At 34.9% G+C, this 16,598-nt stretch overlaps 1 protein-coding gene across 1 annotated transcript in view; it reads right to left on the minus strand.

Moving 5' to 3' along the window:
* Positions 1 to 16,598, minus strand: part of ASPH (aspartate beta-hydroxylase) — a 108,009-nt gene that overhangs the window by 39,790 nt on the left and 51,621 nt on the right. Inside the window, exons 11-15 of the mRNA XM_083361234.1 lie at positions 16,110 to 16,124; positions 14,683 to 14,727; positions 11,376 to 11,429; positions 10,578 to 10,622; positions 686 to 721 (exon numbers count right to left, since the gene is read on the minus strand). Of these exons, the coding sequence (XP_083217360.1) occupies positions 686 to 721; positions 10,578 to 10,622; positions 11,376 to 11,429; positions 14,683 to 14,727; positions 16,110 to 16,124 (195 nt within the window). The remainder of the gene's footprint in view (positions 1 to 685; positions 722 to 10,577; positions 10,623 to 11,375; positions 11,430 to 14,682; positions 14,728 to 16,109; positions 16,125 to 16,598) is intronic.

A 16,598-nucleotide genomic window follows, 5' to 3' on the forward strand; every position in this document is an offset into this window, starting at 1 on the left:
TTAGTAGTAGCCTTTTTTCTCGCTATATTTATAAATATCAATATTGCCAGCTAAAGCTTTTCATCTCTTACCCATTTTATTTTAAATGGAAAATGTAGCTGTCTCAACTCGTATAGCATGAGATTATATTTAATGATAGGACACTTCAGAAATTTGAAGGTTTCTCTCTTTCTCTCTCTGTTTTAGCACGAGAACAGCATGCTTCCAAATTCCAAATGCCAAGGAACAATGGTTTGTGAAGCACTATAGGCACCTGGTTGGCCAAGTTTTTAAATTATTATCTTCGTTTGGACTTTTAATTTGCATGAAAACTTGAAATGTGAAAAAGGATATATTTCTTAAACCTTAAATAAACAAAAATGGTGGGAAATCAAGAAGTCTAAATGATATATTAGGGACAAGAGAAGTCTTAGGATTTTCCTGAATACCATTTCCAATGGAGAAGATGAGATATGTAGCTATGCAGACCATATAGATAAAAGATTTTTCTCCCAAATCCTAGAATGGTATCCAAAGTATTTTTAAAGATATGATCATTACTTTCTCAGGTTGACCCTGTCTGACTGTAGATGTCAAAGTACCCCCCCCCAAAAAAAAACAAATAACAATTAGACTATTTCAAATATGTTCTTACCAATGCAGGAAATTTAGATTATTTGAACTGTATGTATTTTCAGGTGCTTACCTTTTTCTTTTTGCAGAGTTTCTTTTTCACCATGTCCTGGAATAGGTAAACAGATTTCTTATTATCCTGATCCTTTTTAAAATCAAGTTCAAGTGTATATTCACTGAATTATTAAAATGCTGTCTTCAAATAAATAGAATGTAACCATAGTGTGCTCAGAGTAAAATATACATGTGTTGCTAATTAAGGATGTGTTTAAATGGGTTGCTTTGCTTTGACAATGCTTTGAGCAAAGCATTCCTTTGAAATGCTTCCAAAATCAGCGTGCTTTCCCCAGCTTCTAATATCAAGCTGGCTGCATTGATTTGCTTCACCTCATTTCTGAGGCTTGCCTTGGTAACACCAGTAAGTGAAAAAAGCTTTTGCGCCTGTTAAAGCATACTACTGCTGGCTATATGAACTGCTGGCTGAGGCTTTGACATGACACAAAGTATCATTACCATCATCAGCTCAACAAGAATCACAACACATCTGCAAACCAAGTTTGAAATAAATTCAAGTTTCCCCTTAGATGCAAAATGAATTATAGAATTTTTTTCAATTATGATTACTGTAGCGAGATTAGTATACGTGCAGGATAGAAAGATTTGACACCACCCACTTGAGAGGAATGCTTGGTGAAATGGACAGATCTTGCTGAGGTGGCTAAATTAACTTCTTTGATTAGAGGAAAAACAAAGTCATTACTAAAAGCCAACATGGGTTTGTCAAAAACAGATCATGCCAGACAAATCTTATTGCATTCTTTGACCAAGTAACAAAATTAGTGGATCAGAGGAATGCTGTGGATATAATTTACTTGGACTTCAGTAAGGCATTTGATAAAGTAGATCACAACCTACTACTTGCTAAGACAGAAAAATGTGGGTTAGACAGCATCACCACCAGATGCATTCGTAGCTGGCTGACCGGCCATACTCAGCGTGTGGTCCTCAATGGTACTGCATCTACATGGAGGGAAGTGTGTAGTAGGGTGCCCCAGGCTCTGTTCTGGGCCCAGTGCTCTTCAACATCTTCATCAACAATTTGGACAAGGGGATAGATGGGGAACTCATCAAATTTGCAGACGACACCAAGCTGGCAGGAATAGCCAACACTCCAGAAGACAGGCTTAAGAAACAGGAGGATCTGGACAGACTTGAACACTGGGTGCTATCTAACAAAATGAAATTCAAAGTAATGTTCTACATTTATACAAGAAAAACCAAATGTACAGGTATAGTATAGGTGGTACTTTGCTCAATAGTAGTAAATGTGAGAGGGATCTCAGAGTCCTAGTGGACAATCACTTAAATACAAGCCAGCAGTGTGCTGCAGCTGCCAAAAAAGCCAACACAGTGCTAGGCTGCATTAACAGACGGATAGAATCAAGATCATGTGAAGTATTAATACCACTTTACAATGCCTTGGTAAGGCCACACTTTGGAATATTGCATCTAGTTTTGGTCACCACGATGTAAAAAAATATGTTGACACTCTAGAAAGAGTACAGAGAAGAGCAACAAAGATGATTAGGGGACTGGAGGCTAAAACATATAAGGAACGGTTGCTGGAATTGGGTATGTCTGGTTTAATGAAGAGAAGGGCGAGGGAGGACATGATAGATATTGGACATGTTCCAATATATCAGGGGCTGCCACAAAGAAGAGGGAGTCAAGGTATTTTCCAAAGTGCCTGAAAGTGGGACAAGAAGCAACGGGTGGAAACTAATCAAGGAGAGAAGCAACCTAGAACTACGGAGAAACTTCCTGAAAGTTAGAACAATTAACCAGTAGAACAACCTGCCTTCAGAAGCGGTGAATGCTCCAACACTAGAAGTTTTGAAGAAGAGACTGGACAGCCATTTGTCTGAAATGGTAAAGGGTTTCTTGCCTGGGCAAGGGGTTGGATTAGATGACCTCCAAGGTTCCTTCCAACTTTATTATTATTATTATTATAACAATATCAGCAGCCATTTTTTGTATCTTTTTTTCTATTTTTAACTTTTTTCTTTTCTTGCACTTTTTGCTCTTTGACTTTTCTTTTTTTCTTATTTGATACTCATTAGTATTAGTTTTTATTTCTCTTTTAAAAGTTTTAATAAAAAGTATATATTTGAAAAACTTAATTCTTTTGAATAGTCTTTTCCTAAACACATTTATACAATAGTAAGCCAATTGGCTTCTTTGGTGCCACAGAAATTTTAAATATTTTATCAGACTGTAAAAGGTCTAATTTTCTCTAGAATGGACCAATGGTTCCTATGTGTAAAAGTTTCATGGAGCACCATTTCCTAATGTATTATATACCCCAATCTTAGTTGTTTTCATAATACAAGTAATCTTCAATTTATGACCACAATTGGGACCAGAATTTCGCTCTTAAGTCATTGTGGTTATAAATTGAGGAATTATGTGACCACCCTGTTTTATGATTGGTTTTGCGACAATTGTGAAGTGAGTCACCGTGGTTAAGCAAGCCATGTGGTTAAGTAAACCACATGATTGTAAGTGTAAACCCATTTTATCCAATGGTTGTTTTTTGTTAAAAAATGCAATAAAAATAAAAATGCAAAAAGCAATGACTGTGGGATGCCATAACCAATCATGAACTGAGCCAATTGCTAAGAGCCTGAAATGTGATCATATGACTGCATGGGTGCTGTGGCAGTCTTAACTTCAAGGACAGGTTTCAAGTAACTTTTTTGAGTCTATCTTAAGTTCGAACGATCATTAAGCAATTGGTCATAAGTTGTCTAGCTGTCTGTCTATCCATCTTTCCAAACCACCCAATTCCCTCCAACAGTGGCTCTGGATATACAATATAATATAACAGATAGTTAAAAAGTTTGTGAAATAAATTCAGTAACGGTTGCCTAGATTTAGTTCTACAGCACATGCAAAGATTGGCATACTATGTCATATTATCTATTGGTCTTTATGCCACAAGTCTCTGCAATCTCCATAGGAAGCAAATGGTCCTAATATGTTCAACATCACTTTCAATTATATCCTTAGTATAATACAACTCAAGACATATTCTGGGAGTAATATGGTTAAGGCCACATTATTTTATTTCTTTATGCCTCCATGATTCTAGTCCTATTTTCCTCCTGAATGGTCTTTTTCTTACCTTTATAATGATTTAATGACCGATCACTAAAGTGTATGTCAGTATTTTTGAAAATAATGACTCCACTAGTGAAACATTCTTCTGTATTTTATTGCAGCAAATGTTAACACAGAATAAAAGGTACATATTTTAATAGTTCCCTTCACCTTGTCTCCATGGCACACTTATGTAAACAAGAAAAACATATAGTAGTAGTATAACAGAAAATTTGATCACAGCATAATCATCAGTATTTCAAAAATACAGATTTGCCGTACAAAAATTCAATTTATTTTACCCAAAATGATCTTAATTATCCTTAAAATTATGGCTTTATTAAAAGTATTGCTGTCATTTAGAAATGTGCAATTTTAATTCCATGAAAAATAATACTTTGCCTTGATCTGTATGAACAGATTGTTTCCTAAATATAATAAATGTATATGGCATAATCCTTCTAGTACAATGTTCTCATTTGCTGCAGCGCCTGTGCATACCCAACAAATAGGAGAGACCAAGGCAATTACAGCTTATGGGAAATCTTTCATGCATAGATTAGGAGAGTGAGAGAGAGGAGTAGTAGTCCACAGAAATACCTGATAAAGTACTATGTACACACGCAAACTATGTAGTCCTTGTTATCTTGGATTTCAACATAATAAAAATGCACTGCATTTATCTCTATTTTTTTTTAAAAAAAGTTACGTCCAATCACTACCTAAAATATACAAGCCACATATTCTATTGCTATTCTAGTGAACCCTCAAAGATTCAAATAGTATGTATTTCCTATAAAAATCTCAGTTTTAAATGTAACTGCTTTTTATTTTTTCTGAAAGAATATCTTTAAATTCTGCAGGACTGATAACAATTCTCCTACATACTGCCTCAGTTAATATTCACCATTTGTAAGCAGAGTATTTATTAAGAAATATATGTAGCAAACTATTTTTGGTAAAGCATGTACAAGCAGTAATAATTAAACTGTAAGCCTAAAATCATTTACTTTTGAATCTTATTTACTGCAGAAGTTTTATTATTATAAGAAGTTACAAGGACATCACTTACATAGCAGAGATAATAATGAGGCCAAAAGACAAAGGGAAATCCTGTGTTTTAATATTAAAGTTTTACCAGAAGAATCACTCCATCAAAACATAAAAAAATAAAAAAATATATTTACCGGTAATGATCCTTTTGGAATAGGTCCTTGGTTAAATTATTTGCTTTATCTGGGCTAATGTCAGATAAATAATGGCATACAAAATTACTATGTAGAAGTCCAAGTCAAAATTATTTCACAGTCCTATTTCACTTGTTTTTTTGCCATAAGGCATGTAAATATACCAAAATATTTTGTTCACATTTTAAAACTTTGTAAAATCAGATTACATCCATATTTTAATGTTACACTATAAATAGCACACTTACAATTATGTGAACACCACAAATTAAGATTCAAATACAATTGTTTGTCCACTAAGAGGGGAAAAGTTAAAAAAAACATATATACTAAATGCTACAAAAATATTAAAAGTGAATATTAGTATCCTAACTATATGCTAAAGTTAACTGGCTTACTAAAAAAATCAACTATGTGCTGTGGTGCTCTCTAATACTTCACTGTTTTAGGAATTTTCGGAAGTATCTTTTGCATTTCTTGTATCATTTTAAGAAATGAATTTGCCATGCATATTAAGCACTTTTTAAAAGGTTTTACATTTTTATGTCATATTAGTAGTTATGGGAAATGAATTAAAAATGGAATTTCTAAATGGAATGGTCTCGTAATTTGTAAAACACTTTTTAGTGCCTAGACCCGCCACTAATTTTCTGAGCTCCATTAATTATGTCATAGAAAATATTTTAACAAACATCTGCTGCCACTGTGTAGAATATGGTTTAAGCTGTCCTCCTGATGTAGGGAGTCTTTTTGAAGCGTTAAGTATCTGAAAAAATAAGGGGAGATCTAAATTAGAGGACCAACCATAAAACAGGTGATTGAGAAATAATCTTTAATATAAATATGCAACTTTGTAATACACTTAATTTAGCTATGTGTTATTAGAAATACTGTTTAATTAAACACAAAGTTGCTATCTAGGGGGAAAGGTAGGCAATAACAGAATTAAAGGACAGTCCCTTGGAACTAAAATGATCCCAGAAACCCAAGAATCTCTTACCCCACCTTTCCTTGATATACCTATTGGATATACATTTTAAAAAACACCCATTATGATGGGAAAAGCACATGTGGAAGGAAAATTTGCCTAAGATATATTCATATTTATGAAAGCTGGAGTACCCAGTGTTAACATGTTATGTCAAGATGTTTTCCAAAATCCTCATTTTCCCTCTTGGAAGATAAGAGGGAAATAACCTAGAACTAAGGAGAAACTTCCTGACAGTTAGAACAATTAACCAGTGGAACAACCTGCCTCCAGAGGCGGTAAATGCTCCAACACTGGAAATTTTTAAGAAGAGACTGGCCAGCCATTTGTCTGAAATGGTATAGTGTCTCCTGCCTGAGCAGGGGGTTGGACTAGATGACCTCCAATGTCCCTTCCAACTTATTATTATTATTATTAAGTGGCAATCATTTGCATGTGAGAGAGACTGCCTTTGGCACTATAGCAAGAGTTGTTTCTTTTTGTTTATCTTAGAAATTGTGGCAGAATGTTTGAAAAAAAAATGGTGTATATATGTGTGTGTGTATATGTGTTTGTGTGTGTGTGTGTGTATGAAGGGCAGAAGGAATAAAGAAGTTGAAATCAGAGATATTGGAATTAGGTCTTTATATCCAAATCATAATATATTATTTCAGCTACCAATCTGCAAATCATGAACATAAAGGTAGAAAAAGTGGCAAACCAATGTTTAAATAGAAAAAAAATCTAAAATCGCTTATGTTCTCCTCTGTTCTATCATGTCAAACATTTCATATAAAGAGAAATATCTTCAAATAGCACAAAACTGTGCCAAAAAGAAAGAGTCAAGGGAAATATCATGCTGGGAATGGCAGGAATTAAACAAGGAACTGGATTAAACAAGGTGTCTGTGCAGGGATAGTGATAGCATCAGATATGGAACCATTACAGATGTCTCAAGATCAAACAACAGAAATACGAGTAGTTTATTTCTTGGGGTCCTTTGAGAGAAATTATGAGAATGCAGCTACTAAAAATCTAGTTAATGTTCAAATATGTCAGTTGCAGCTGAACCACTCATTCATATTCAGACCAATGTAATATAATAGGATACAATAGAAGTTGCTATATCACCAAAACTACTGTTGAAATACTTAGCAATTGTTCTATGGGCTCCCCACAAAGCTTTCACATCAACTCAAATTCATTTCTAGTTAAGAAGGTAAGATTCATTCAAGCAGTTGTGTAGTCTTGCATCCTATTCCCATTATAGCCAAGCTAGACAAATGTCCCAGTAGATTGTGTCCTAAGAAGAACCATCCCCTTTATATATTTCTCAGCACTTGTACCGCAGGAAGGAGCTATGCTATAAAATGTAAACTGTCATATATATACCTGAATACCTAAAATACCTATATTAATTAATACAGGTATTATATAAATTATATATTAATACTTTGTGCTTTCCTGACTAACTCATAAAAGGAACTACATCTTTTACAACAAAATTCATTTTCCATTTGTATATTTTCAGAGATATGTAAATCCGTACAATAGTTACTGAATAAATCAAATTTATTTACAACAATAAATATAATGAAAAAAATAAACATCTTCATAGTTTGAAGCCATTAATAACACTAATAGCTGTTTTCTATAAACTACTTGCTCTTGATTACAAGGATACACACATACACACACACACAAGGAATTTATATATACAGCCAAAATCTTTTTAGCTGTGGATGGGGAAAGAGAGAAGAAAATACAAGTGATTTCTGTAGGCACTCTCTTGCATCTGATTCATCCCCCCTAACCTCTTTGCAGAGTGGAGAGATTGGAGAGGAAGGGATTTCAAGAGAATAAGCAGGCACACAATGGGGCATATACTGGCTGTTTGCTGAACGTATTCACAGCTGCCTGCAATTGTTTTCAAGGTGTATTCCTCATAATGTGCCTTACTCTCTTGTAAACCCTTGTTCTCCACTGAATATAAAATAAAAAAATAATTCCCTTCTTATTAATTATGCCAACATCTGAGTGAATATTCCAAAGGGCCAGGGAGTTAGGAGTCAAACAAAAGCGAAAGGTGTGAAACCAATTGTCTTGTCAGTTTTGAAGCGTCTATCCTAGCATTGTTGTGGAGAGAAGCATTTCAAAGGGCAGAGAAGTGGAGAAAAGGAAAGCACAGTTGTGGTTATGTGATTGACCACTTAGTGACCATTTCACTTAGCAGCCCCAACTCAGCTATGATCACTAAATGACGACAGTTATATAGCCATGATTCAAAGCTTGATTTTCACTTGGCATCTGACAATGTTGCTCCAGCTAAGCTTGTGCTTCAGGATGGTCAGCCTTAAGAATCAGGAAGCCAGGATTCAATAAAGCCTGATCAACCACAAGGATCTCCTGTTCAAATGGAGCAGCCAGATGATGAGGAATAACCCCCAAGACCCAGGTTTAGACAAATCCAAAGGTGAGCTGAGCCACATTCCTCAAGGAGGCTTCGCACTAGGAAAAGGGCAAGGCATGTGTAATTGCAGCCAGTTGGTTATCCAGGTTTTGTTTGCAGTCTTTGTTGGAGACATTTGTTTAACTTTCTAGTTCTTGCTTTTTGTTCCTGGCCACTGGACCAACTGACTACCCAATACTGCTGACTGTGGTTATCTGTCCAAAATTCAGTAAATGTGCCAGCTTTGAATACGCTCTCTCTCTCTCTCTCTCTCTCTCTCTCTCTCTCTCTCTCTCTCTGTGTGTGTGTGTGTGTGTGCGCGCGCGCGCATATAGGCAACCCTGAAACAGAACATTACCTGTAGTGAACTATTACTGTTTAATAGTATGGATGATCCATACCACAATGGATAAGAATTGCCAAAGTTTAGATTATTACTTCTAAACTTTACGTGTGAATATTAGCAAAATTAAATGCAATGCAATTTGCTCATTTTATTTATTTATTTATTTTAATCCCATTTATATCCCGCCCTTCTCCGAAGACTCAGGGCGGCTTACAATTTAAGCACAAACCAATGTGCTTAGCAATAGCCTTCATTCTATGTATATGCCTGCTTATTAGGGCTTTCGCCCCCGCGGCATTATTACAAAGTCAGCTTAATTAACCCCAACAATCTGGGTCCTCATTTTACCTACCTCGGAAGGATGGAAGGCTGAGTCAACCTTGAGCCTGGTGGGATGCGAACCTGCACTGATTGCAAGCAGCTGGTGTTACTTAAGGAGGCATTAGCCCACTGCTCCACCAAGGCTAATTTAAAATTAAAATATTTTTTAAAAACTAAAAGAAATAATGCTCTTAAAATGCCCTTTGTAGTGCTTTTTAGACAATGAACATTATATATAAAAAATTCCAAACAACACTCTGTAAGCCATAATTTGCCTTTCTCATATGGAAAAACGCAGCATTAAAATTTGATTAAACAGCAGTTTCACTTCAGTTCTTGAAGATCTATAAGATATGTGGATCTTTGGTCATTCGGGATATCAATCTACTTTTCAATGATAACAGTTCAAAATTTGGAGTATAGAAAGAATACAGAAAATGAAAGGAGTTTCTGGAATTTCAGTTCACTATATTTTCAAATCCTGAAAAACATGCAAAACTGATATGGTTGTTTTACAGGAAGTTGATTACACAATTCCTGTTTCCTGACAATCAACTTTCTAACAGCAGGCTAAACTTATAGGAAAGAATTCCATGATTATCCATGCAATTACACTAATTAAACTGCCCTGCCACGTGTGTCTGCCCCTTATTAAAGTACTGCTTAGAATTCATACCAATAGGAGCCACAAAACTAGAAGATTTGAAATGATTTTGCTATATCGTAGATGATGGAAAAATGCAGTGAATGTAGGAGGGGTAATAAATTATGCTATATCATATTTTGCTATATATCTTATAAAAGTATGGCTATTACATGCCATATTAAGAAGTAAACTGAATTTCTGGCCTCACAGAACACCTTATAACTATGTGCTTTCCAAGAGTATATTTTGAAAATTAAAATAAAAATCATTATGGAATAAGTTTTGAAAAGTTCCTATTGAAGATCAGTAGTTCACAAAAATGGCCATAACTTTAACACTCTTCTATAGACATCTGTTTTTTATTGCAATAAGTTAATTGTTTAATGGTATCTATTATCCTACTTTATACATATCTCATTTTTAATATAATTTTTGTCCAAAGACTTTAAGGCAGGCCTCCTTTGTCCAAATTTCATGGTTTTATCTATACCATTATTTAAAGACTAATTGATATTGTAAAAATTTTTATCTACTGTCAGCTGTTTTATTAAATGCTTATTAAATTAGACGTTGAATTGCCAACCTGAATAAATACAATAAAAAAATAGAATTCTTAGGAATAAAAAAGAAAAAAGTGCTAGAAATACATAAAAATATCAACCTGACAATTATTGCCTTGTTCTAATTGCTTGTTCTACTTGAAGAAAAATAATTCCTAAACTCTATGGTTCTGAGTTGGTCAAGAAAAAAACTATTTATCTTTTTAACTTCTACTACAAACCTCAAATTTGCTTATGAGTTTTATTTCTACTTTTATGTAAAATGTCTCTTATGAGCACTGCGTGAAAATTACTTTTAATTAAAAATAAGAATCTGAAGAGGTGACTTACCAATTACATCATCCTCTGTATAGTCTTCTGTGTGAACAGGAGCTTCTGTAATTCAAAGATTTTTACTCAATTAGTATGACACAAGCTTATATTTATTTATTTATTTATTTTATTACATTTATATACCGCCCTTTCCCGGAGGACTCAGGGCGGTTTACAGGGAATTAAAAACCAAAAATACAAAAGTTAAAACCAGTTTAAAAAAGATTAAATTTATCCCTGTACAAATAAAACCCCAATTAAAATAAATTAATCCTCAGCCTGGGCCAGAGAGCTCGAAGAGCCAGGTCTTCAGGCCCCGGCGGAATGAATGGAGGTCGGGGGCAGTCCTCAGCTCCACTGGCAGCTGGTTCCATATAGATGTTATTACAATCTCTTATGATTACTAAAACATTTTTTCCTCTCAGAACTGAAATGATGCAAATATATTTAAGATCCTTACATGGCAAAGAAGGGTAACATTCTGCCAAAATTGGGATTATTCAAATAGGATAAAATTCCTAAATAGAGAGGACACAATCCATAGACATATTGTTTTATTTAATAAGTTATATTGGCAACTGACAAGTGTTACTATTCACACTCAAGTTGCCTTTTTTTCACAAACATCTTCTACTTTAGGTAGTAATTTTCTTGATAAAAAGTAACTCAAATGTATATTGTTATAAATCTGCTCATACCATATAAATATAAAAGCAGAAAATATATTTACTTATTTTTGCACAGATTTGGTCACATCTAGTTACTGGTGCTAGTATATACAACGTACTAATTTGAATGGACAAATATTGTACTAACCTGTCTCATGTTGTTGAGCAGCCACATGATCTTGTGTATGTTCCTCCTCATGTACTATGAATAAGTTGAAAAAAAATGGTATTTTTAAATTATGTATACTTGTTTCTTGAAATATACTCAGTAATTTCAATAAAAGAAATTGATGTTTAATCTGTTTTACAGTATATGTAACCTTATTCTGAATTACCTGGGATAGATTAAACAAATTACATAGATTATAGAAAAATAAAAATAGAGATGAAATATGAAATAGAGCACAATTGCTAACCATAACACCCCAACCAAGATAGTGTCTGGTCTAGTGGCACATATCACCTTTAACATTAACAGAAACCAAAAGATTCAATTCAGGTGGAAATGGGAATTTTAGGTGTTCCCAAAATTGCTGCAAGGCCATGGAAAATGAAATGAAATGAAACCCACTTAACCCTTGCTGTTAAAGTGATTAATGTTCTTTGCAGAACTTCTATCCACTCAAATTTTATTCTTTTTTGTTTGTTTGTTTCTTTATACAGGTAGTCCTCAACTTAAAACCACAATTGACCCCAAGTTTTTTTTTGCTAAGAAGATAGTTAAATGAGTTTTGTCCCATTTAACTTGGGACACACAATTGTTAAATGATTTACTGCAATTGTTAAGTTAGTACACAGTGCTTTTCCATTGACTTTGCTTATCAAAAGGTTGCAAAAGGTAATCACGTGTCTCTAGGATACTTCAAGCATCATCCACACAGGCCAGTTGCCAAATATTCGAATTTTGATCAGATGACTATGGAGATACTACAACACTCTAAGGTGACAAACAGTCATAAGCCACATTTTAAAGTGCTATTGTAACTTGAATGGTCACTAAACAAATGGTTGTATTCAAAGATTACCTGTTCATATCAAAGCTTGGGTCCCAGAGCTAAATCTTTGCAATAATCTGATTTCTGGGTACTCGTGCCAAATAGTAAAAAAAAGAACACAATTTCATATCTAATCTGCTTTCAGTAAACATTGAAATTTCCGTCTCCTACTTCATTCAAGGAGCTACAAAAGGCATATATTTGTTGTTTTTTACTGTTTTTCTGACAACTCATAATGCCCTCTTTCCCATTCAAACAAGAATTAACTCCAAATCTATTCCGAAGGACTTCACACATAAAAATAGGAAAATCATGCTTATTTGCACGCATTCAAACATATAAAACAGAAATAAATGTCAAGGAATATACAAATGTGATCCAAATAACTGCAATGCTTGCTAGACAATTAACCACATTTACAGCTGTTTGCAGCATCCTGCAATTACATGATCACAAGTAAACCTAGAGTTTACTTACTGTTTTTGGCAAAAGTGCCCATAACAAACAATGGGTTTGCATTTGCTCAATGACTTAATGATAATGCTGAGTTATTTATTTATTTATTTATTTATTGATGGGATTTATATCCCGCCCTATCTCCCGAAGGACTCAGGGCGGCTAACAACAAAACATATACCGGTAATAAGTACATAAATCAAGATAAAATGAAATTGAGAACATCAGTGCAATAAAAAATTAGAGAATTTAAAAAATGAATTAAAAATACTAAATATAAATTAATTAAAATGCCTGTCAGTCTAGGTCAGCCTGGTGGAACAGGTGTGTTTTGAGGCCGCGGCGAAAGGATTGGAGGTTTTGGGCCATCCGAAGCTCAGGGGGGAGCTGATTCCATAGGGTTGGCGCTCCCACAGAGAAGGCCCTCCCCCTGGGGGTCGCCAGCCGACATTGCCTAGCTGACGGTACCCTGAGGAGGCCTTCTCTGTGTGAGCGTACTGGACGATGGGAATTTGTTCCCGGCAGCAGATGGTCCTGCAAGTATCCCGGACCTAAGCCATGTAGGGCTTTAAAGGTAAGTACCAGCACCTTAAATCTCACCCGGAGGGCAACTGGTAGCCAATGCTTAACGATTACCACAAAAAAAGTAAAAATTAAACATTAAATTAAAAAAAGGTAACTGCAGGGTTTTTCTGCACTGACCCATTTTATGGAACACTAGATCAGGGCTTTTCAACCTTTTCACCCATTGTACCACTTTTAGGATATGTCAACATCTGAGTACCACCAGTCGCCTAGCAAGGTGTCAAAAACTTGATGACACCCCCCCCAAAAAAGGGAAAAAAGTGATGAAGTACAGGTAGTCCTCAACTTACAACAGTTCGCTTAGTGACTGTTCAAAGTTACAATGGCACTGGAAAAAGAGGCCCCCAAGCCACAGCCGAGTAAGACACCTGCCTGCCCGCCCGGTGGTGCTTTTCCTCCTGTCCAAGGTTTTCATCGTTGTGAGCATTTCTGTTGAGGACTGGCAGCAGGGGTGGGGTGGGGTGGGGTAGTGTTTGGTTTTTATTTCTCTTCCCCCCCAATCTGCTGGGTGGTTGCAGCAGTTTTTGGTCACTTCACATGACCCTGGGACACTGTGACCGTCATAAATATGAATCAGTTGCCAAGCATCTGAATGTAAATCACGAGACCCTGGAGATGCTGCAACATTCCAGCTGATTGACACTTCTTCTAGGCTCAGCAGAAGCACCAGGGTCAGTGCTGAGCTCCAGCTGGAGCCTGGCGCTGATCCTGGCACTTCCGCTGAGCCCTGACAGCCCTGCAGCTCCAGCCGTCTCTCGCTCAGGCTTGTGCGGTGCTGCCACCGGTTCAGCTCATTCCCCTCCCCCGCTACCACTTCTCTAGGATGGTCGCGTACCACCTGCCAGGTGCCAATGTACCACAGGTGGTACCTGTACCACTGGTTGAAAAGCCCTGCACTAGATGATCAGAATGAAACCTGTTAAGTCTTTCATAAGGCCCTAAAAACCTGGCTATGTTCTTCTGCCTGGGGTGCTAAATGTGTTGAGGGCCCCATTTCCTGGCTGTATTGCTAACTGGCCAAATATCTTGGCTATTATGTGTATTTATTTAAATGTTTTAAAATATTTTTAGTGTTTTAATTGTAATATATTTTTGGAACTGTAAGCTGGCCAGAATCATTAATTGAGATGGGTCGCTATAGAAATTGAATAAATAAATAATAAAATTTGGTCAGACACGTGATGATCTGTTTTATGACTGTCACCATTGATGAATACAATGGGCAGGCTCCATTACGGTTGTAAGTCAAGGAATATCTTCACAGGTTCCAAATTATACAGTGAAGCTTTCTTCCAATACTGCATTTGTTTATTCCAAAATTGTTTGTATAAAATGCATATAAATGAACTTAACAAAATATTTACAATAATTAATAATTACATTTCCATTTTTTATCTTAAATAATTCATGGATATATACCTGGTTGAATAGGTTCAGTAACAGAATCTGGAACATCTGCATTACCTAATAATTAACAACATCTCTATTAATAAATTATTAATAATTTATTAATAAAACTCATAAGGCACAATAAAACATATTTCAACTACTTTTTTAAAGACTGTTGCTAAGGTAAATAGTCATATCCTTGCCATCCAAAATGGTTAATGCAATGAATAAGGCTTTTCCATACTCTTAATTGTAACATTTGCATTTACTTCTTTATTTGATATAAAGCTGCGCATCTCAGGTTACAGTATTTAAAACACTATAAATAACAGAATATAATACAAAAGTATACTTTTTCTTTTCATTAATATACGTAAATACATTTTACTAATATATATAAAATATATTTAAACTTGGCTCTGATTTTCATCTGAGTTTGGTTTAAACAAGTAACAGTAGGAAAACCAGTGCCTGACAGGTTTATTATTCAGTTTAATATTTATTCAACAATCCTTTAAAAAAAGAACATTTCATCTATTTCTGTAAACTTGAAGCACTCAAATATTTCAGCACATTTAAAAATCAATTACTTCTGGTAAGAGAAAGAATACTTTCTTTTATTCAACAGTGTTTAATTTTGGGGACCAGAGAGGAATGGGATGGTGGTTCGTGCTATAGCTCAAATGTTCAGTTTATTCCTGTTCTATGTTCCTCCACTGGAAAGAATTACCAATATTTTCAAGCAATGTTCATTCTTTATTTTCTTTTGTGTAGCTCTATTCTATGCATACTTATTTGAAAATACAACCTATTTGATTTCATGAGACTGGACTTCCAGAGAAGAAACAGTGACTTGGAAGAATTCTCCACTAAAAGCAGAGCTGATGACAGTAGAGGAATGAAGAACTGGCCAGTAGACTAGCTCTTTGTAATCCTCTTTGGATGAAGAGCACTTGAGATTGCCTATAAGTTCTCCACACAGCACAGGGATGATTAGAACTTTGACTTTGGAAAGATGAGGGAAAAGCCATCTTGCTCAAACTATATATTCCACGTGTTCTGAGCATCATAATTACATGCACAATGCTTAATCATGGTGTCATGATGACATCTGCAACTGTGGATTCAAGGGCCTTCCTTTTAACATGTCACACTTGACATACATAAAAAGAAGTGGAATTTCAATCAAATGATTGCAACCCTATCTAGATTTCTTTATTCTTCTGAAGCAAATGTCTCTGCAAATCAGGTATCACTTGGATCTTGTTCATTAGGAGTCAGAATGTATTTGACCACACATGATATTCACCAGCATCAATTTTACCTACTTTGCTTGTGTGAATCTTTGCTTTAAAATGTGGTGGGAGTAATCAGAAAGTGAAAGTTAAAAATAAATATTTCCTAATAATGTACTGCACTAAAATCCTTAGAAATAAAAATGACCAAATTATACTTACGTTCATGTATTTGTTCTGGATGATCAGCAGATTTTGTAGATTTATTATAACAAAAAAAATGGAAATTTTAGGAATACATAGCTAACAATAAAACATTTCTGAAAGCAACTTATTTTAAAAAGTATGAAGCTATAGCTAGAAGCACTTTATAAGTAGAGTTTTCAGTTGATTGTATTACTGATGTTTGAAGTATTTTATTACTTCCACTAATTCCCTTAAAATGTTATTATATTTCTACCTGTAAAGTAGTACTGTTCAAGAGATATTATTCAGTATGTCCTTGCTTACCAATATATTCAAAAGCAGATTTTTATATATTTTATTTTTTTAATTTAATGTATGTGTTTTATTTCACTTTATGCATTCGCATAAGAATCCTTAATTAATGGATGTTTCTTACATTTTCTACTCTATAGAGGATACAGAAAACACACATATGTAGTCATCCTAGAATATGTACAATTTCCTGTTTTTGCTATGCTTTTTGCA

This window comes from Vipera ursinii, assembly GCF_947247035.1.
Source record: "Vipera ursinii genome assembly, chromosome: 3".
In the NCBI taxonomy this organism is placed as follows: Eukaryota; Metazoa; Chordata; class Lepidosauria; order Squamata; family Viperidae; genus Vipera; species Vipera ursinii.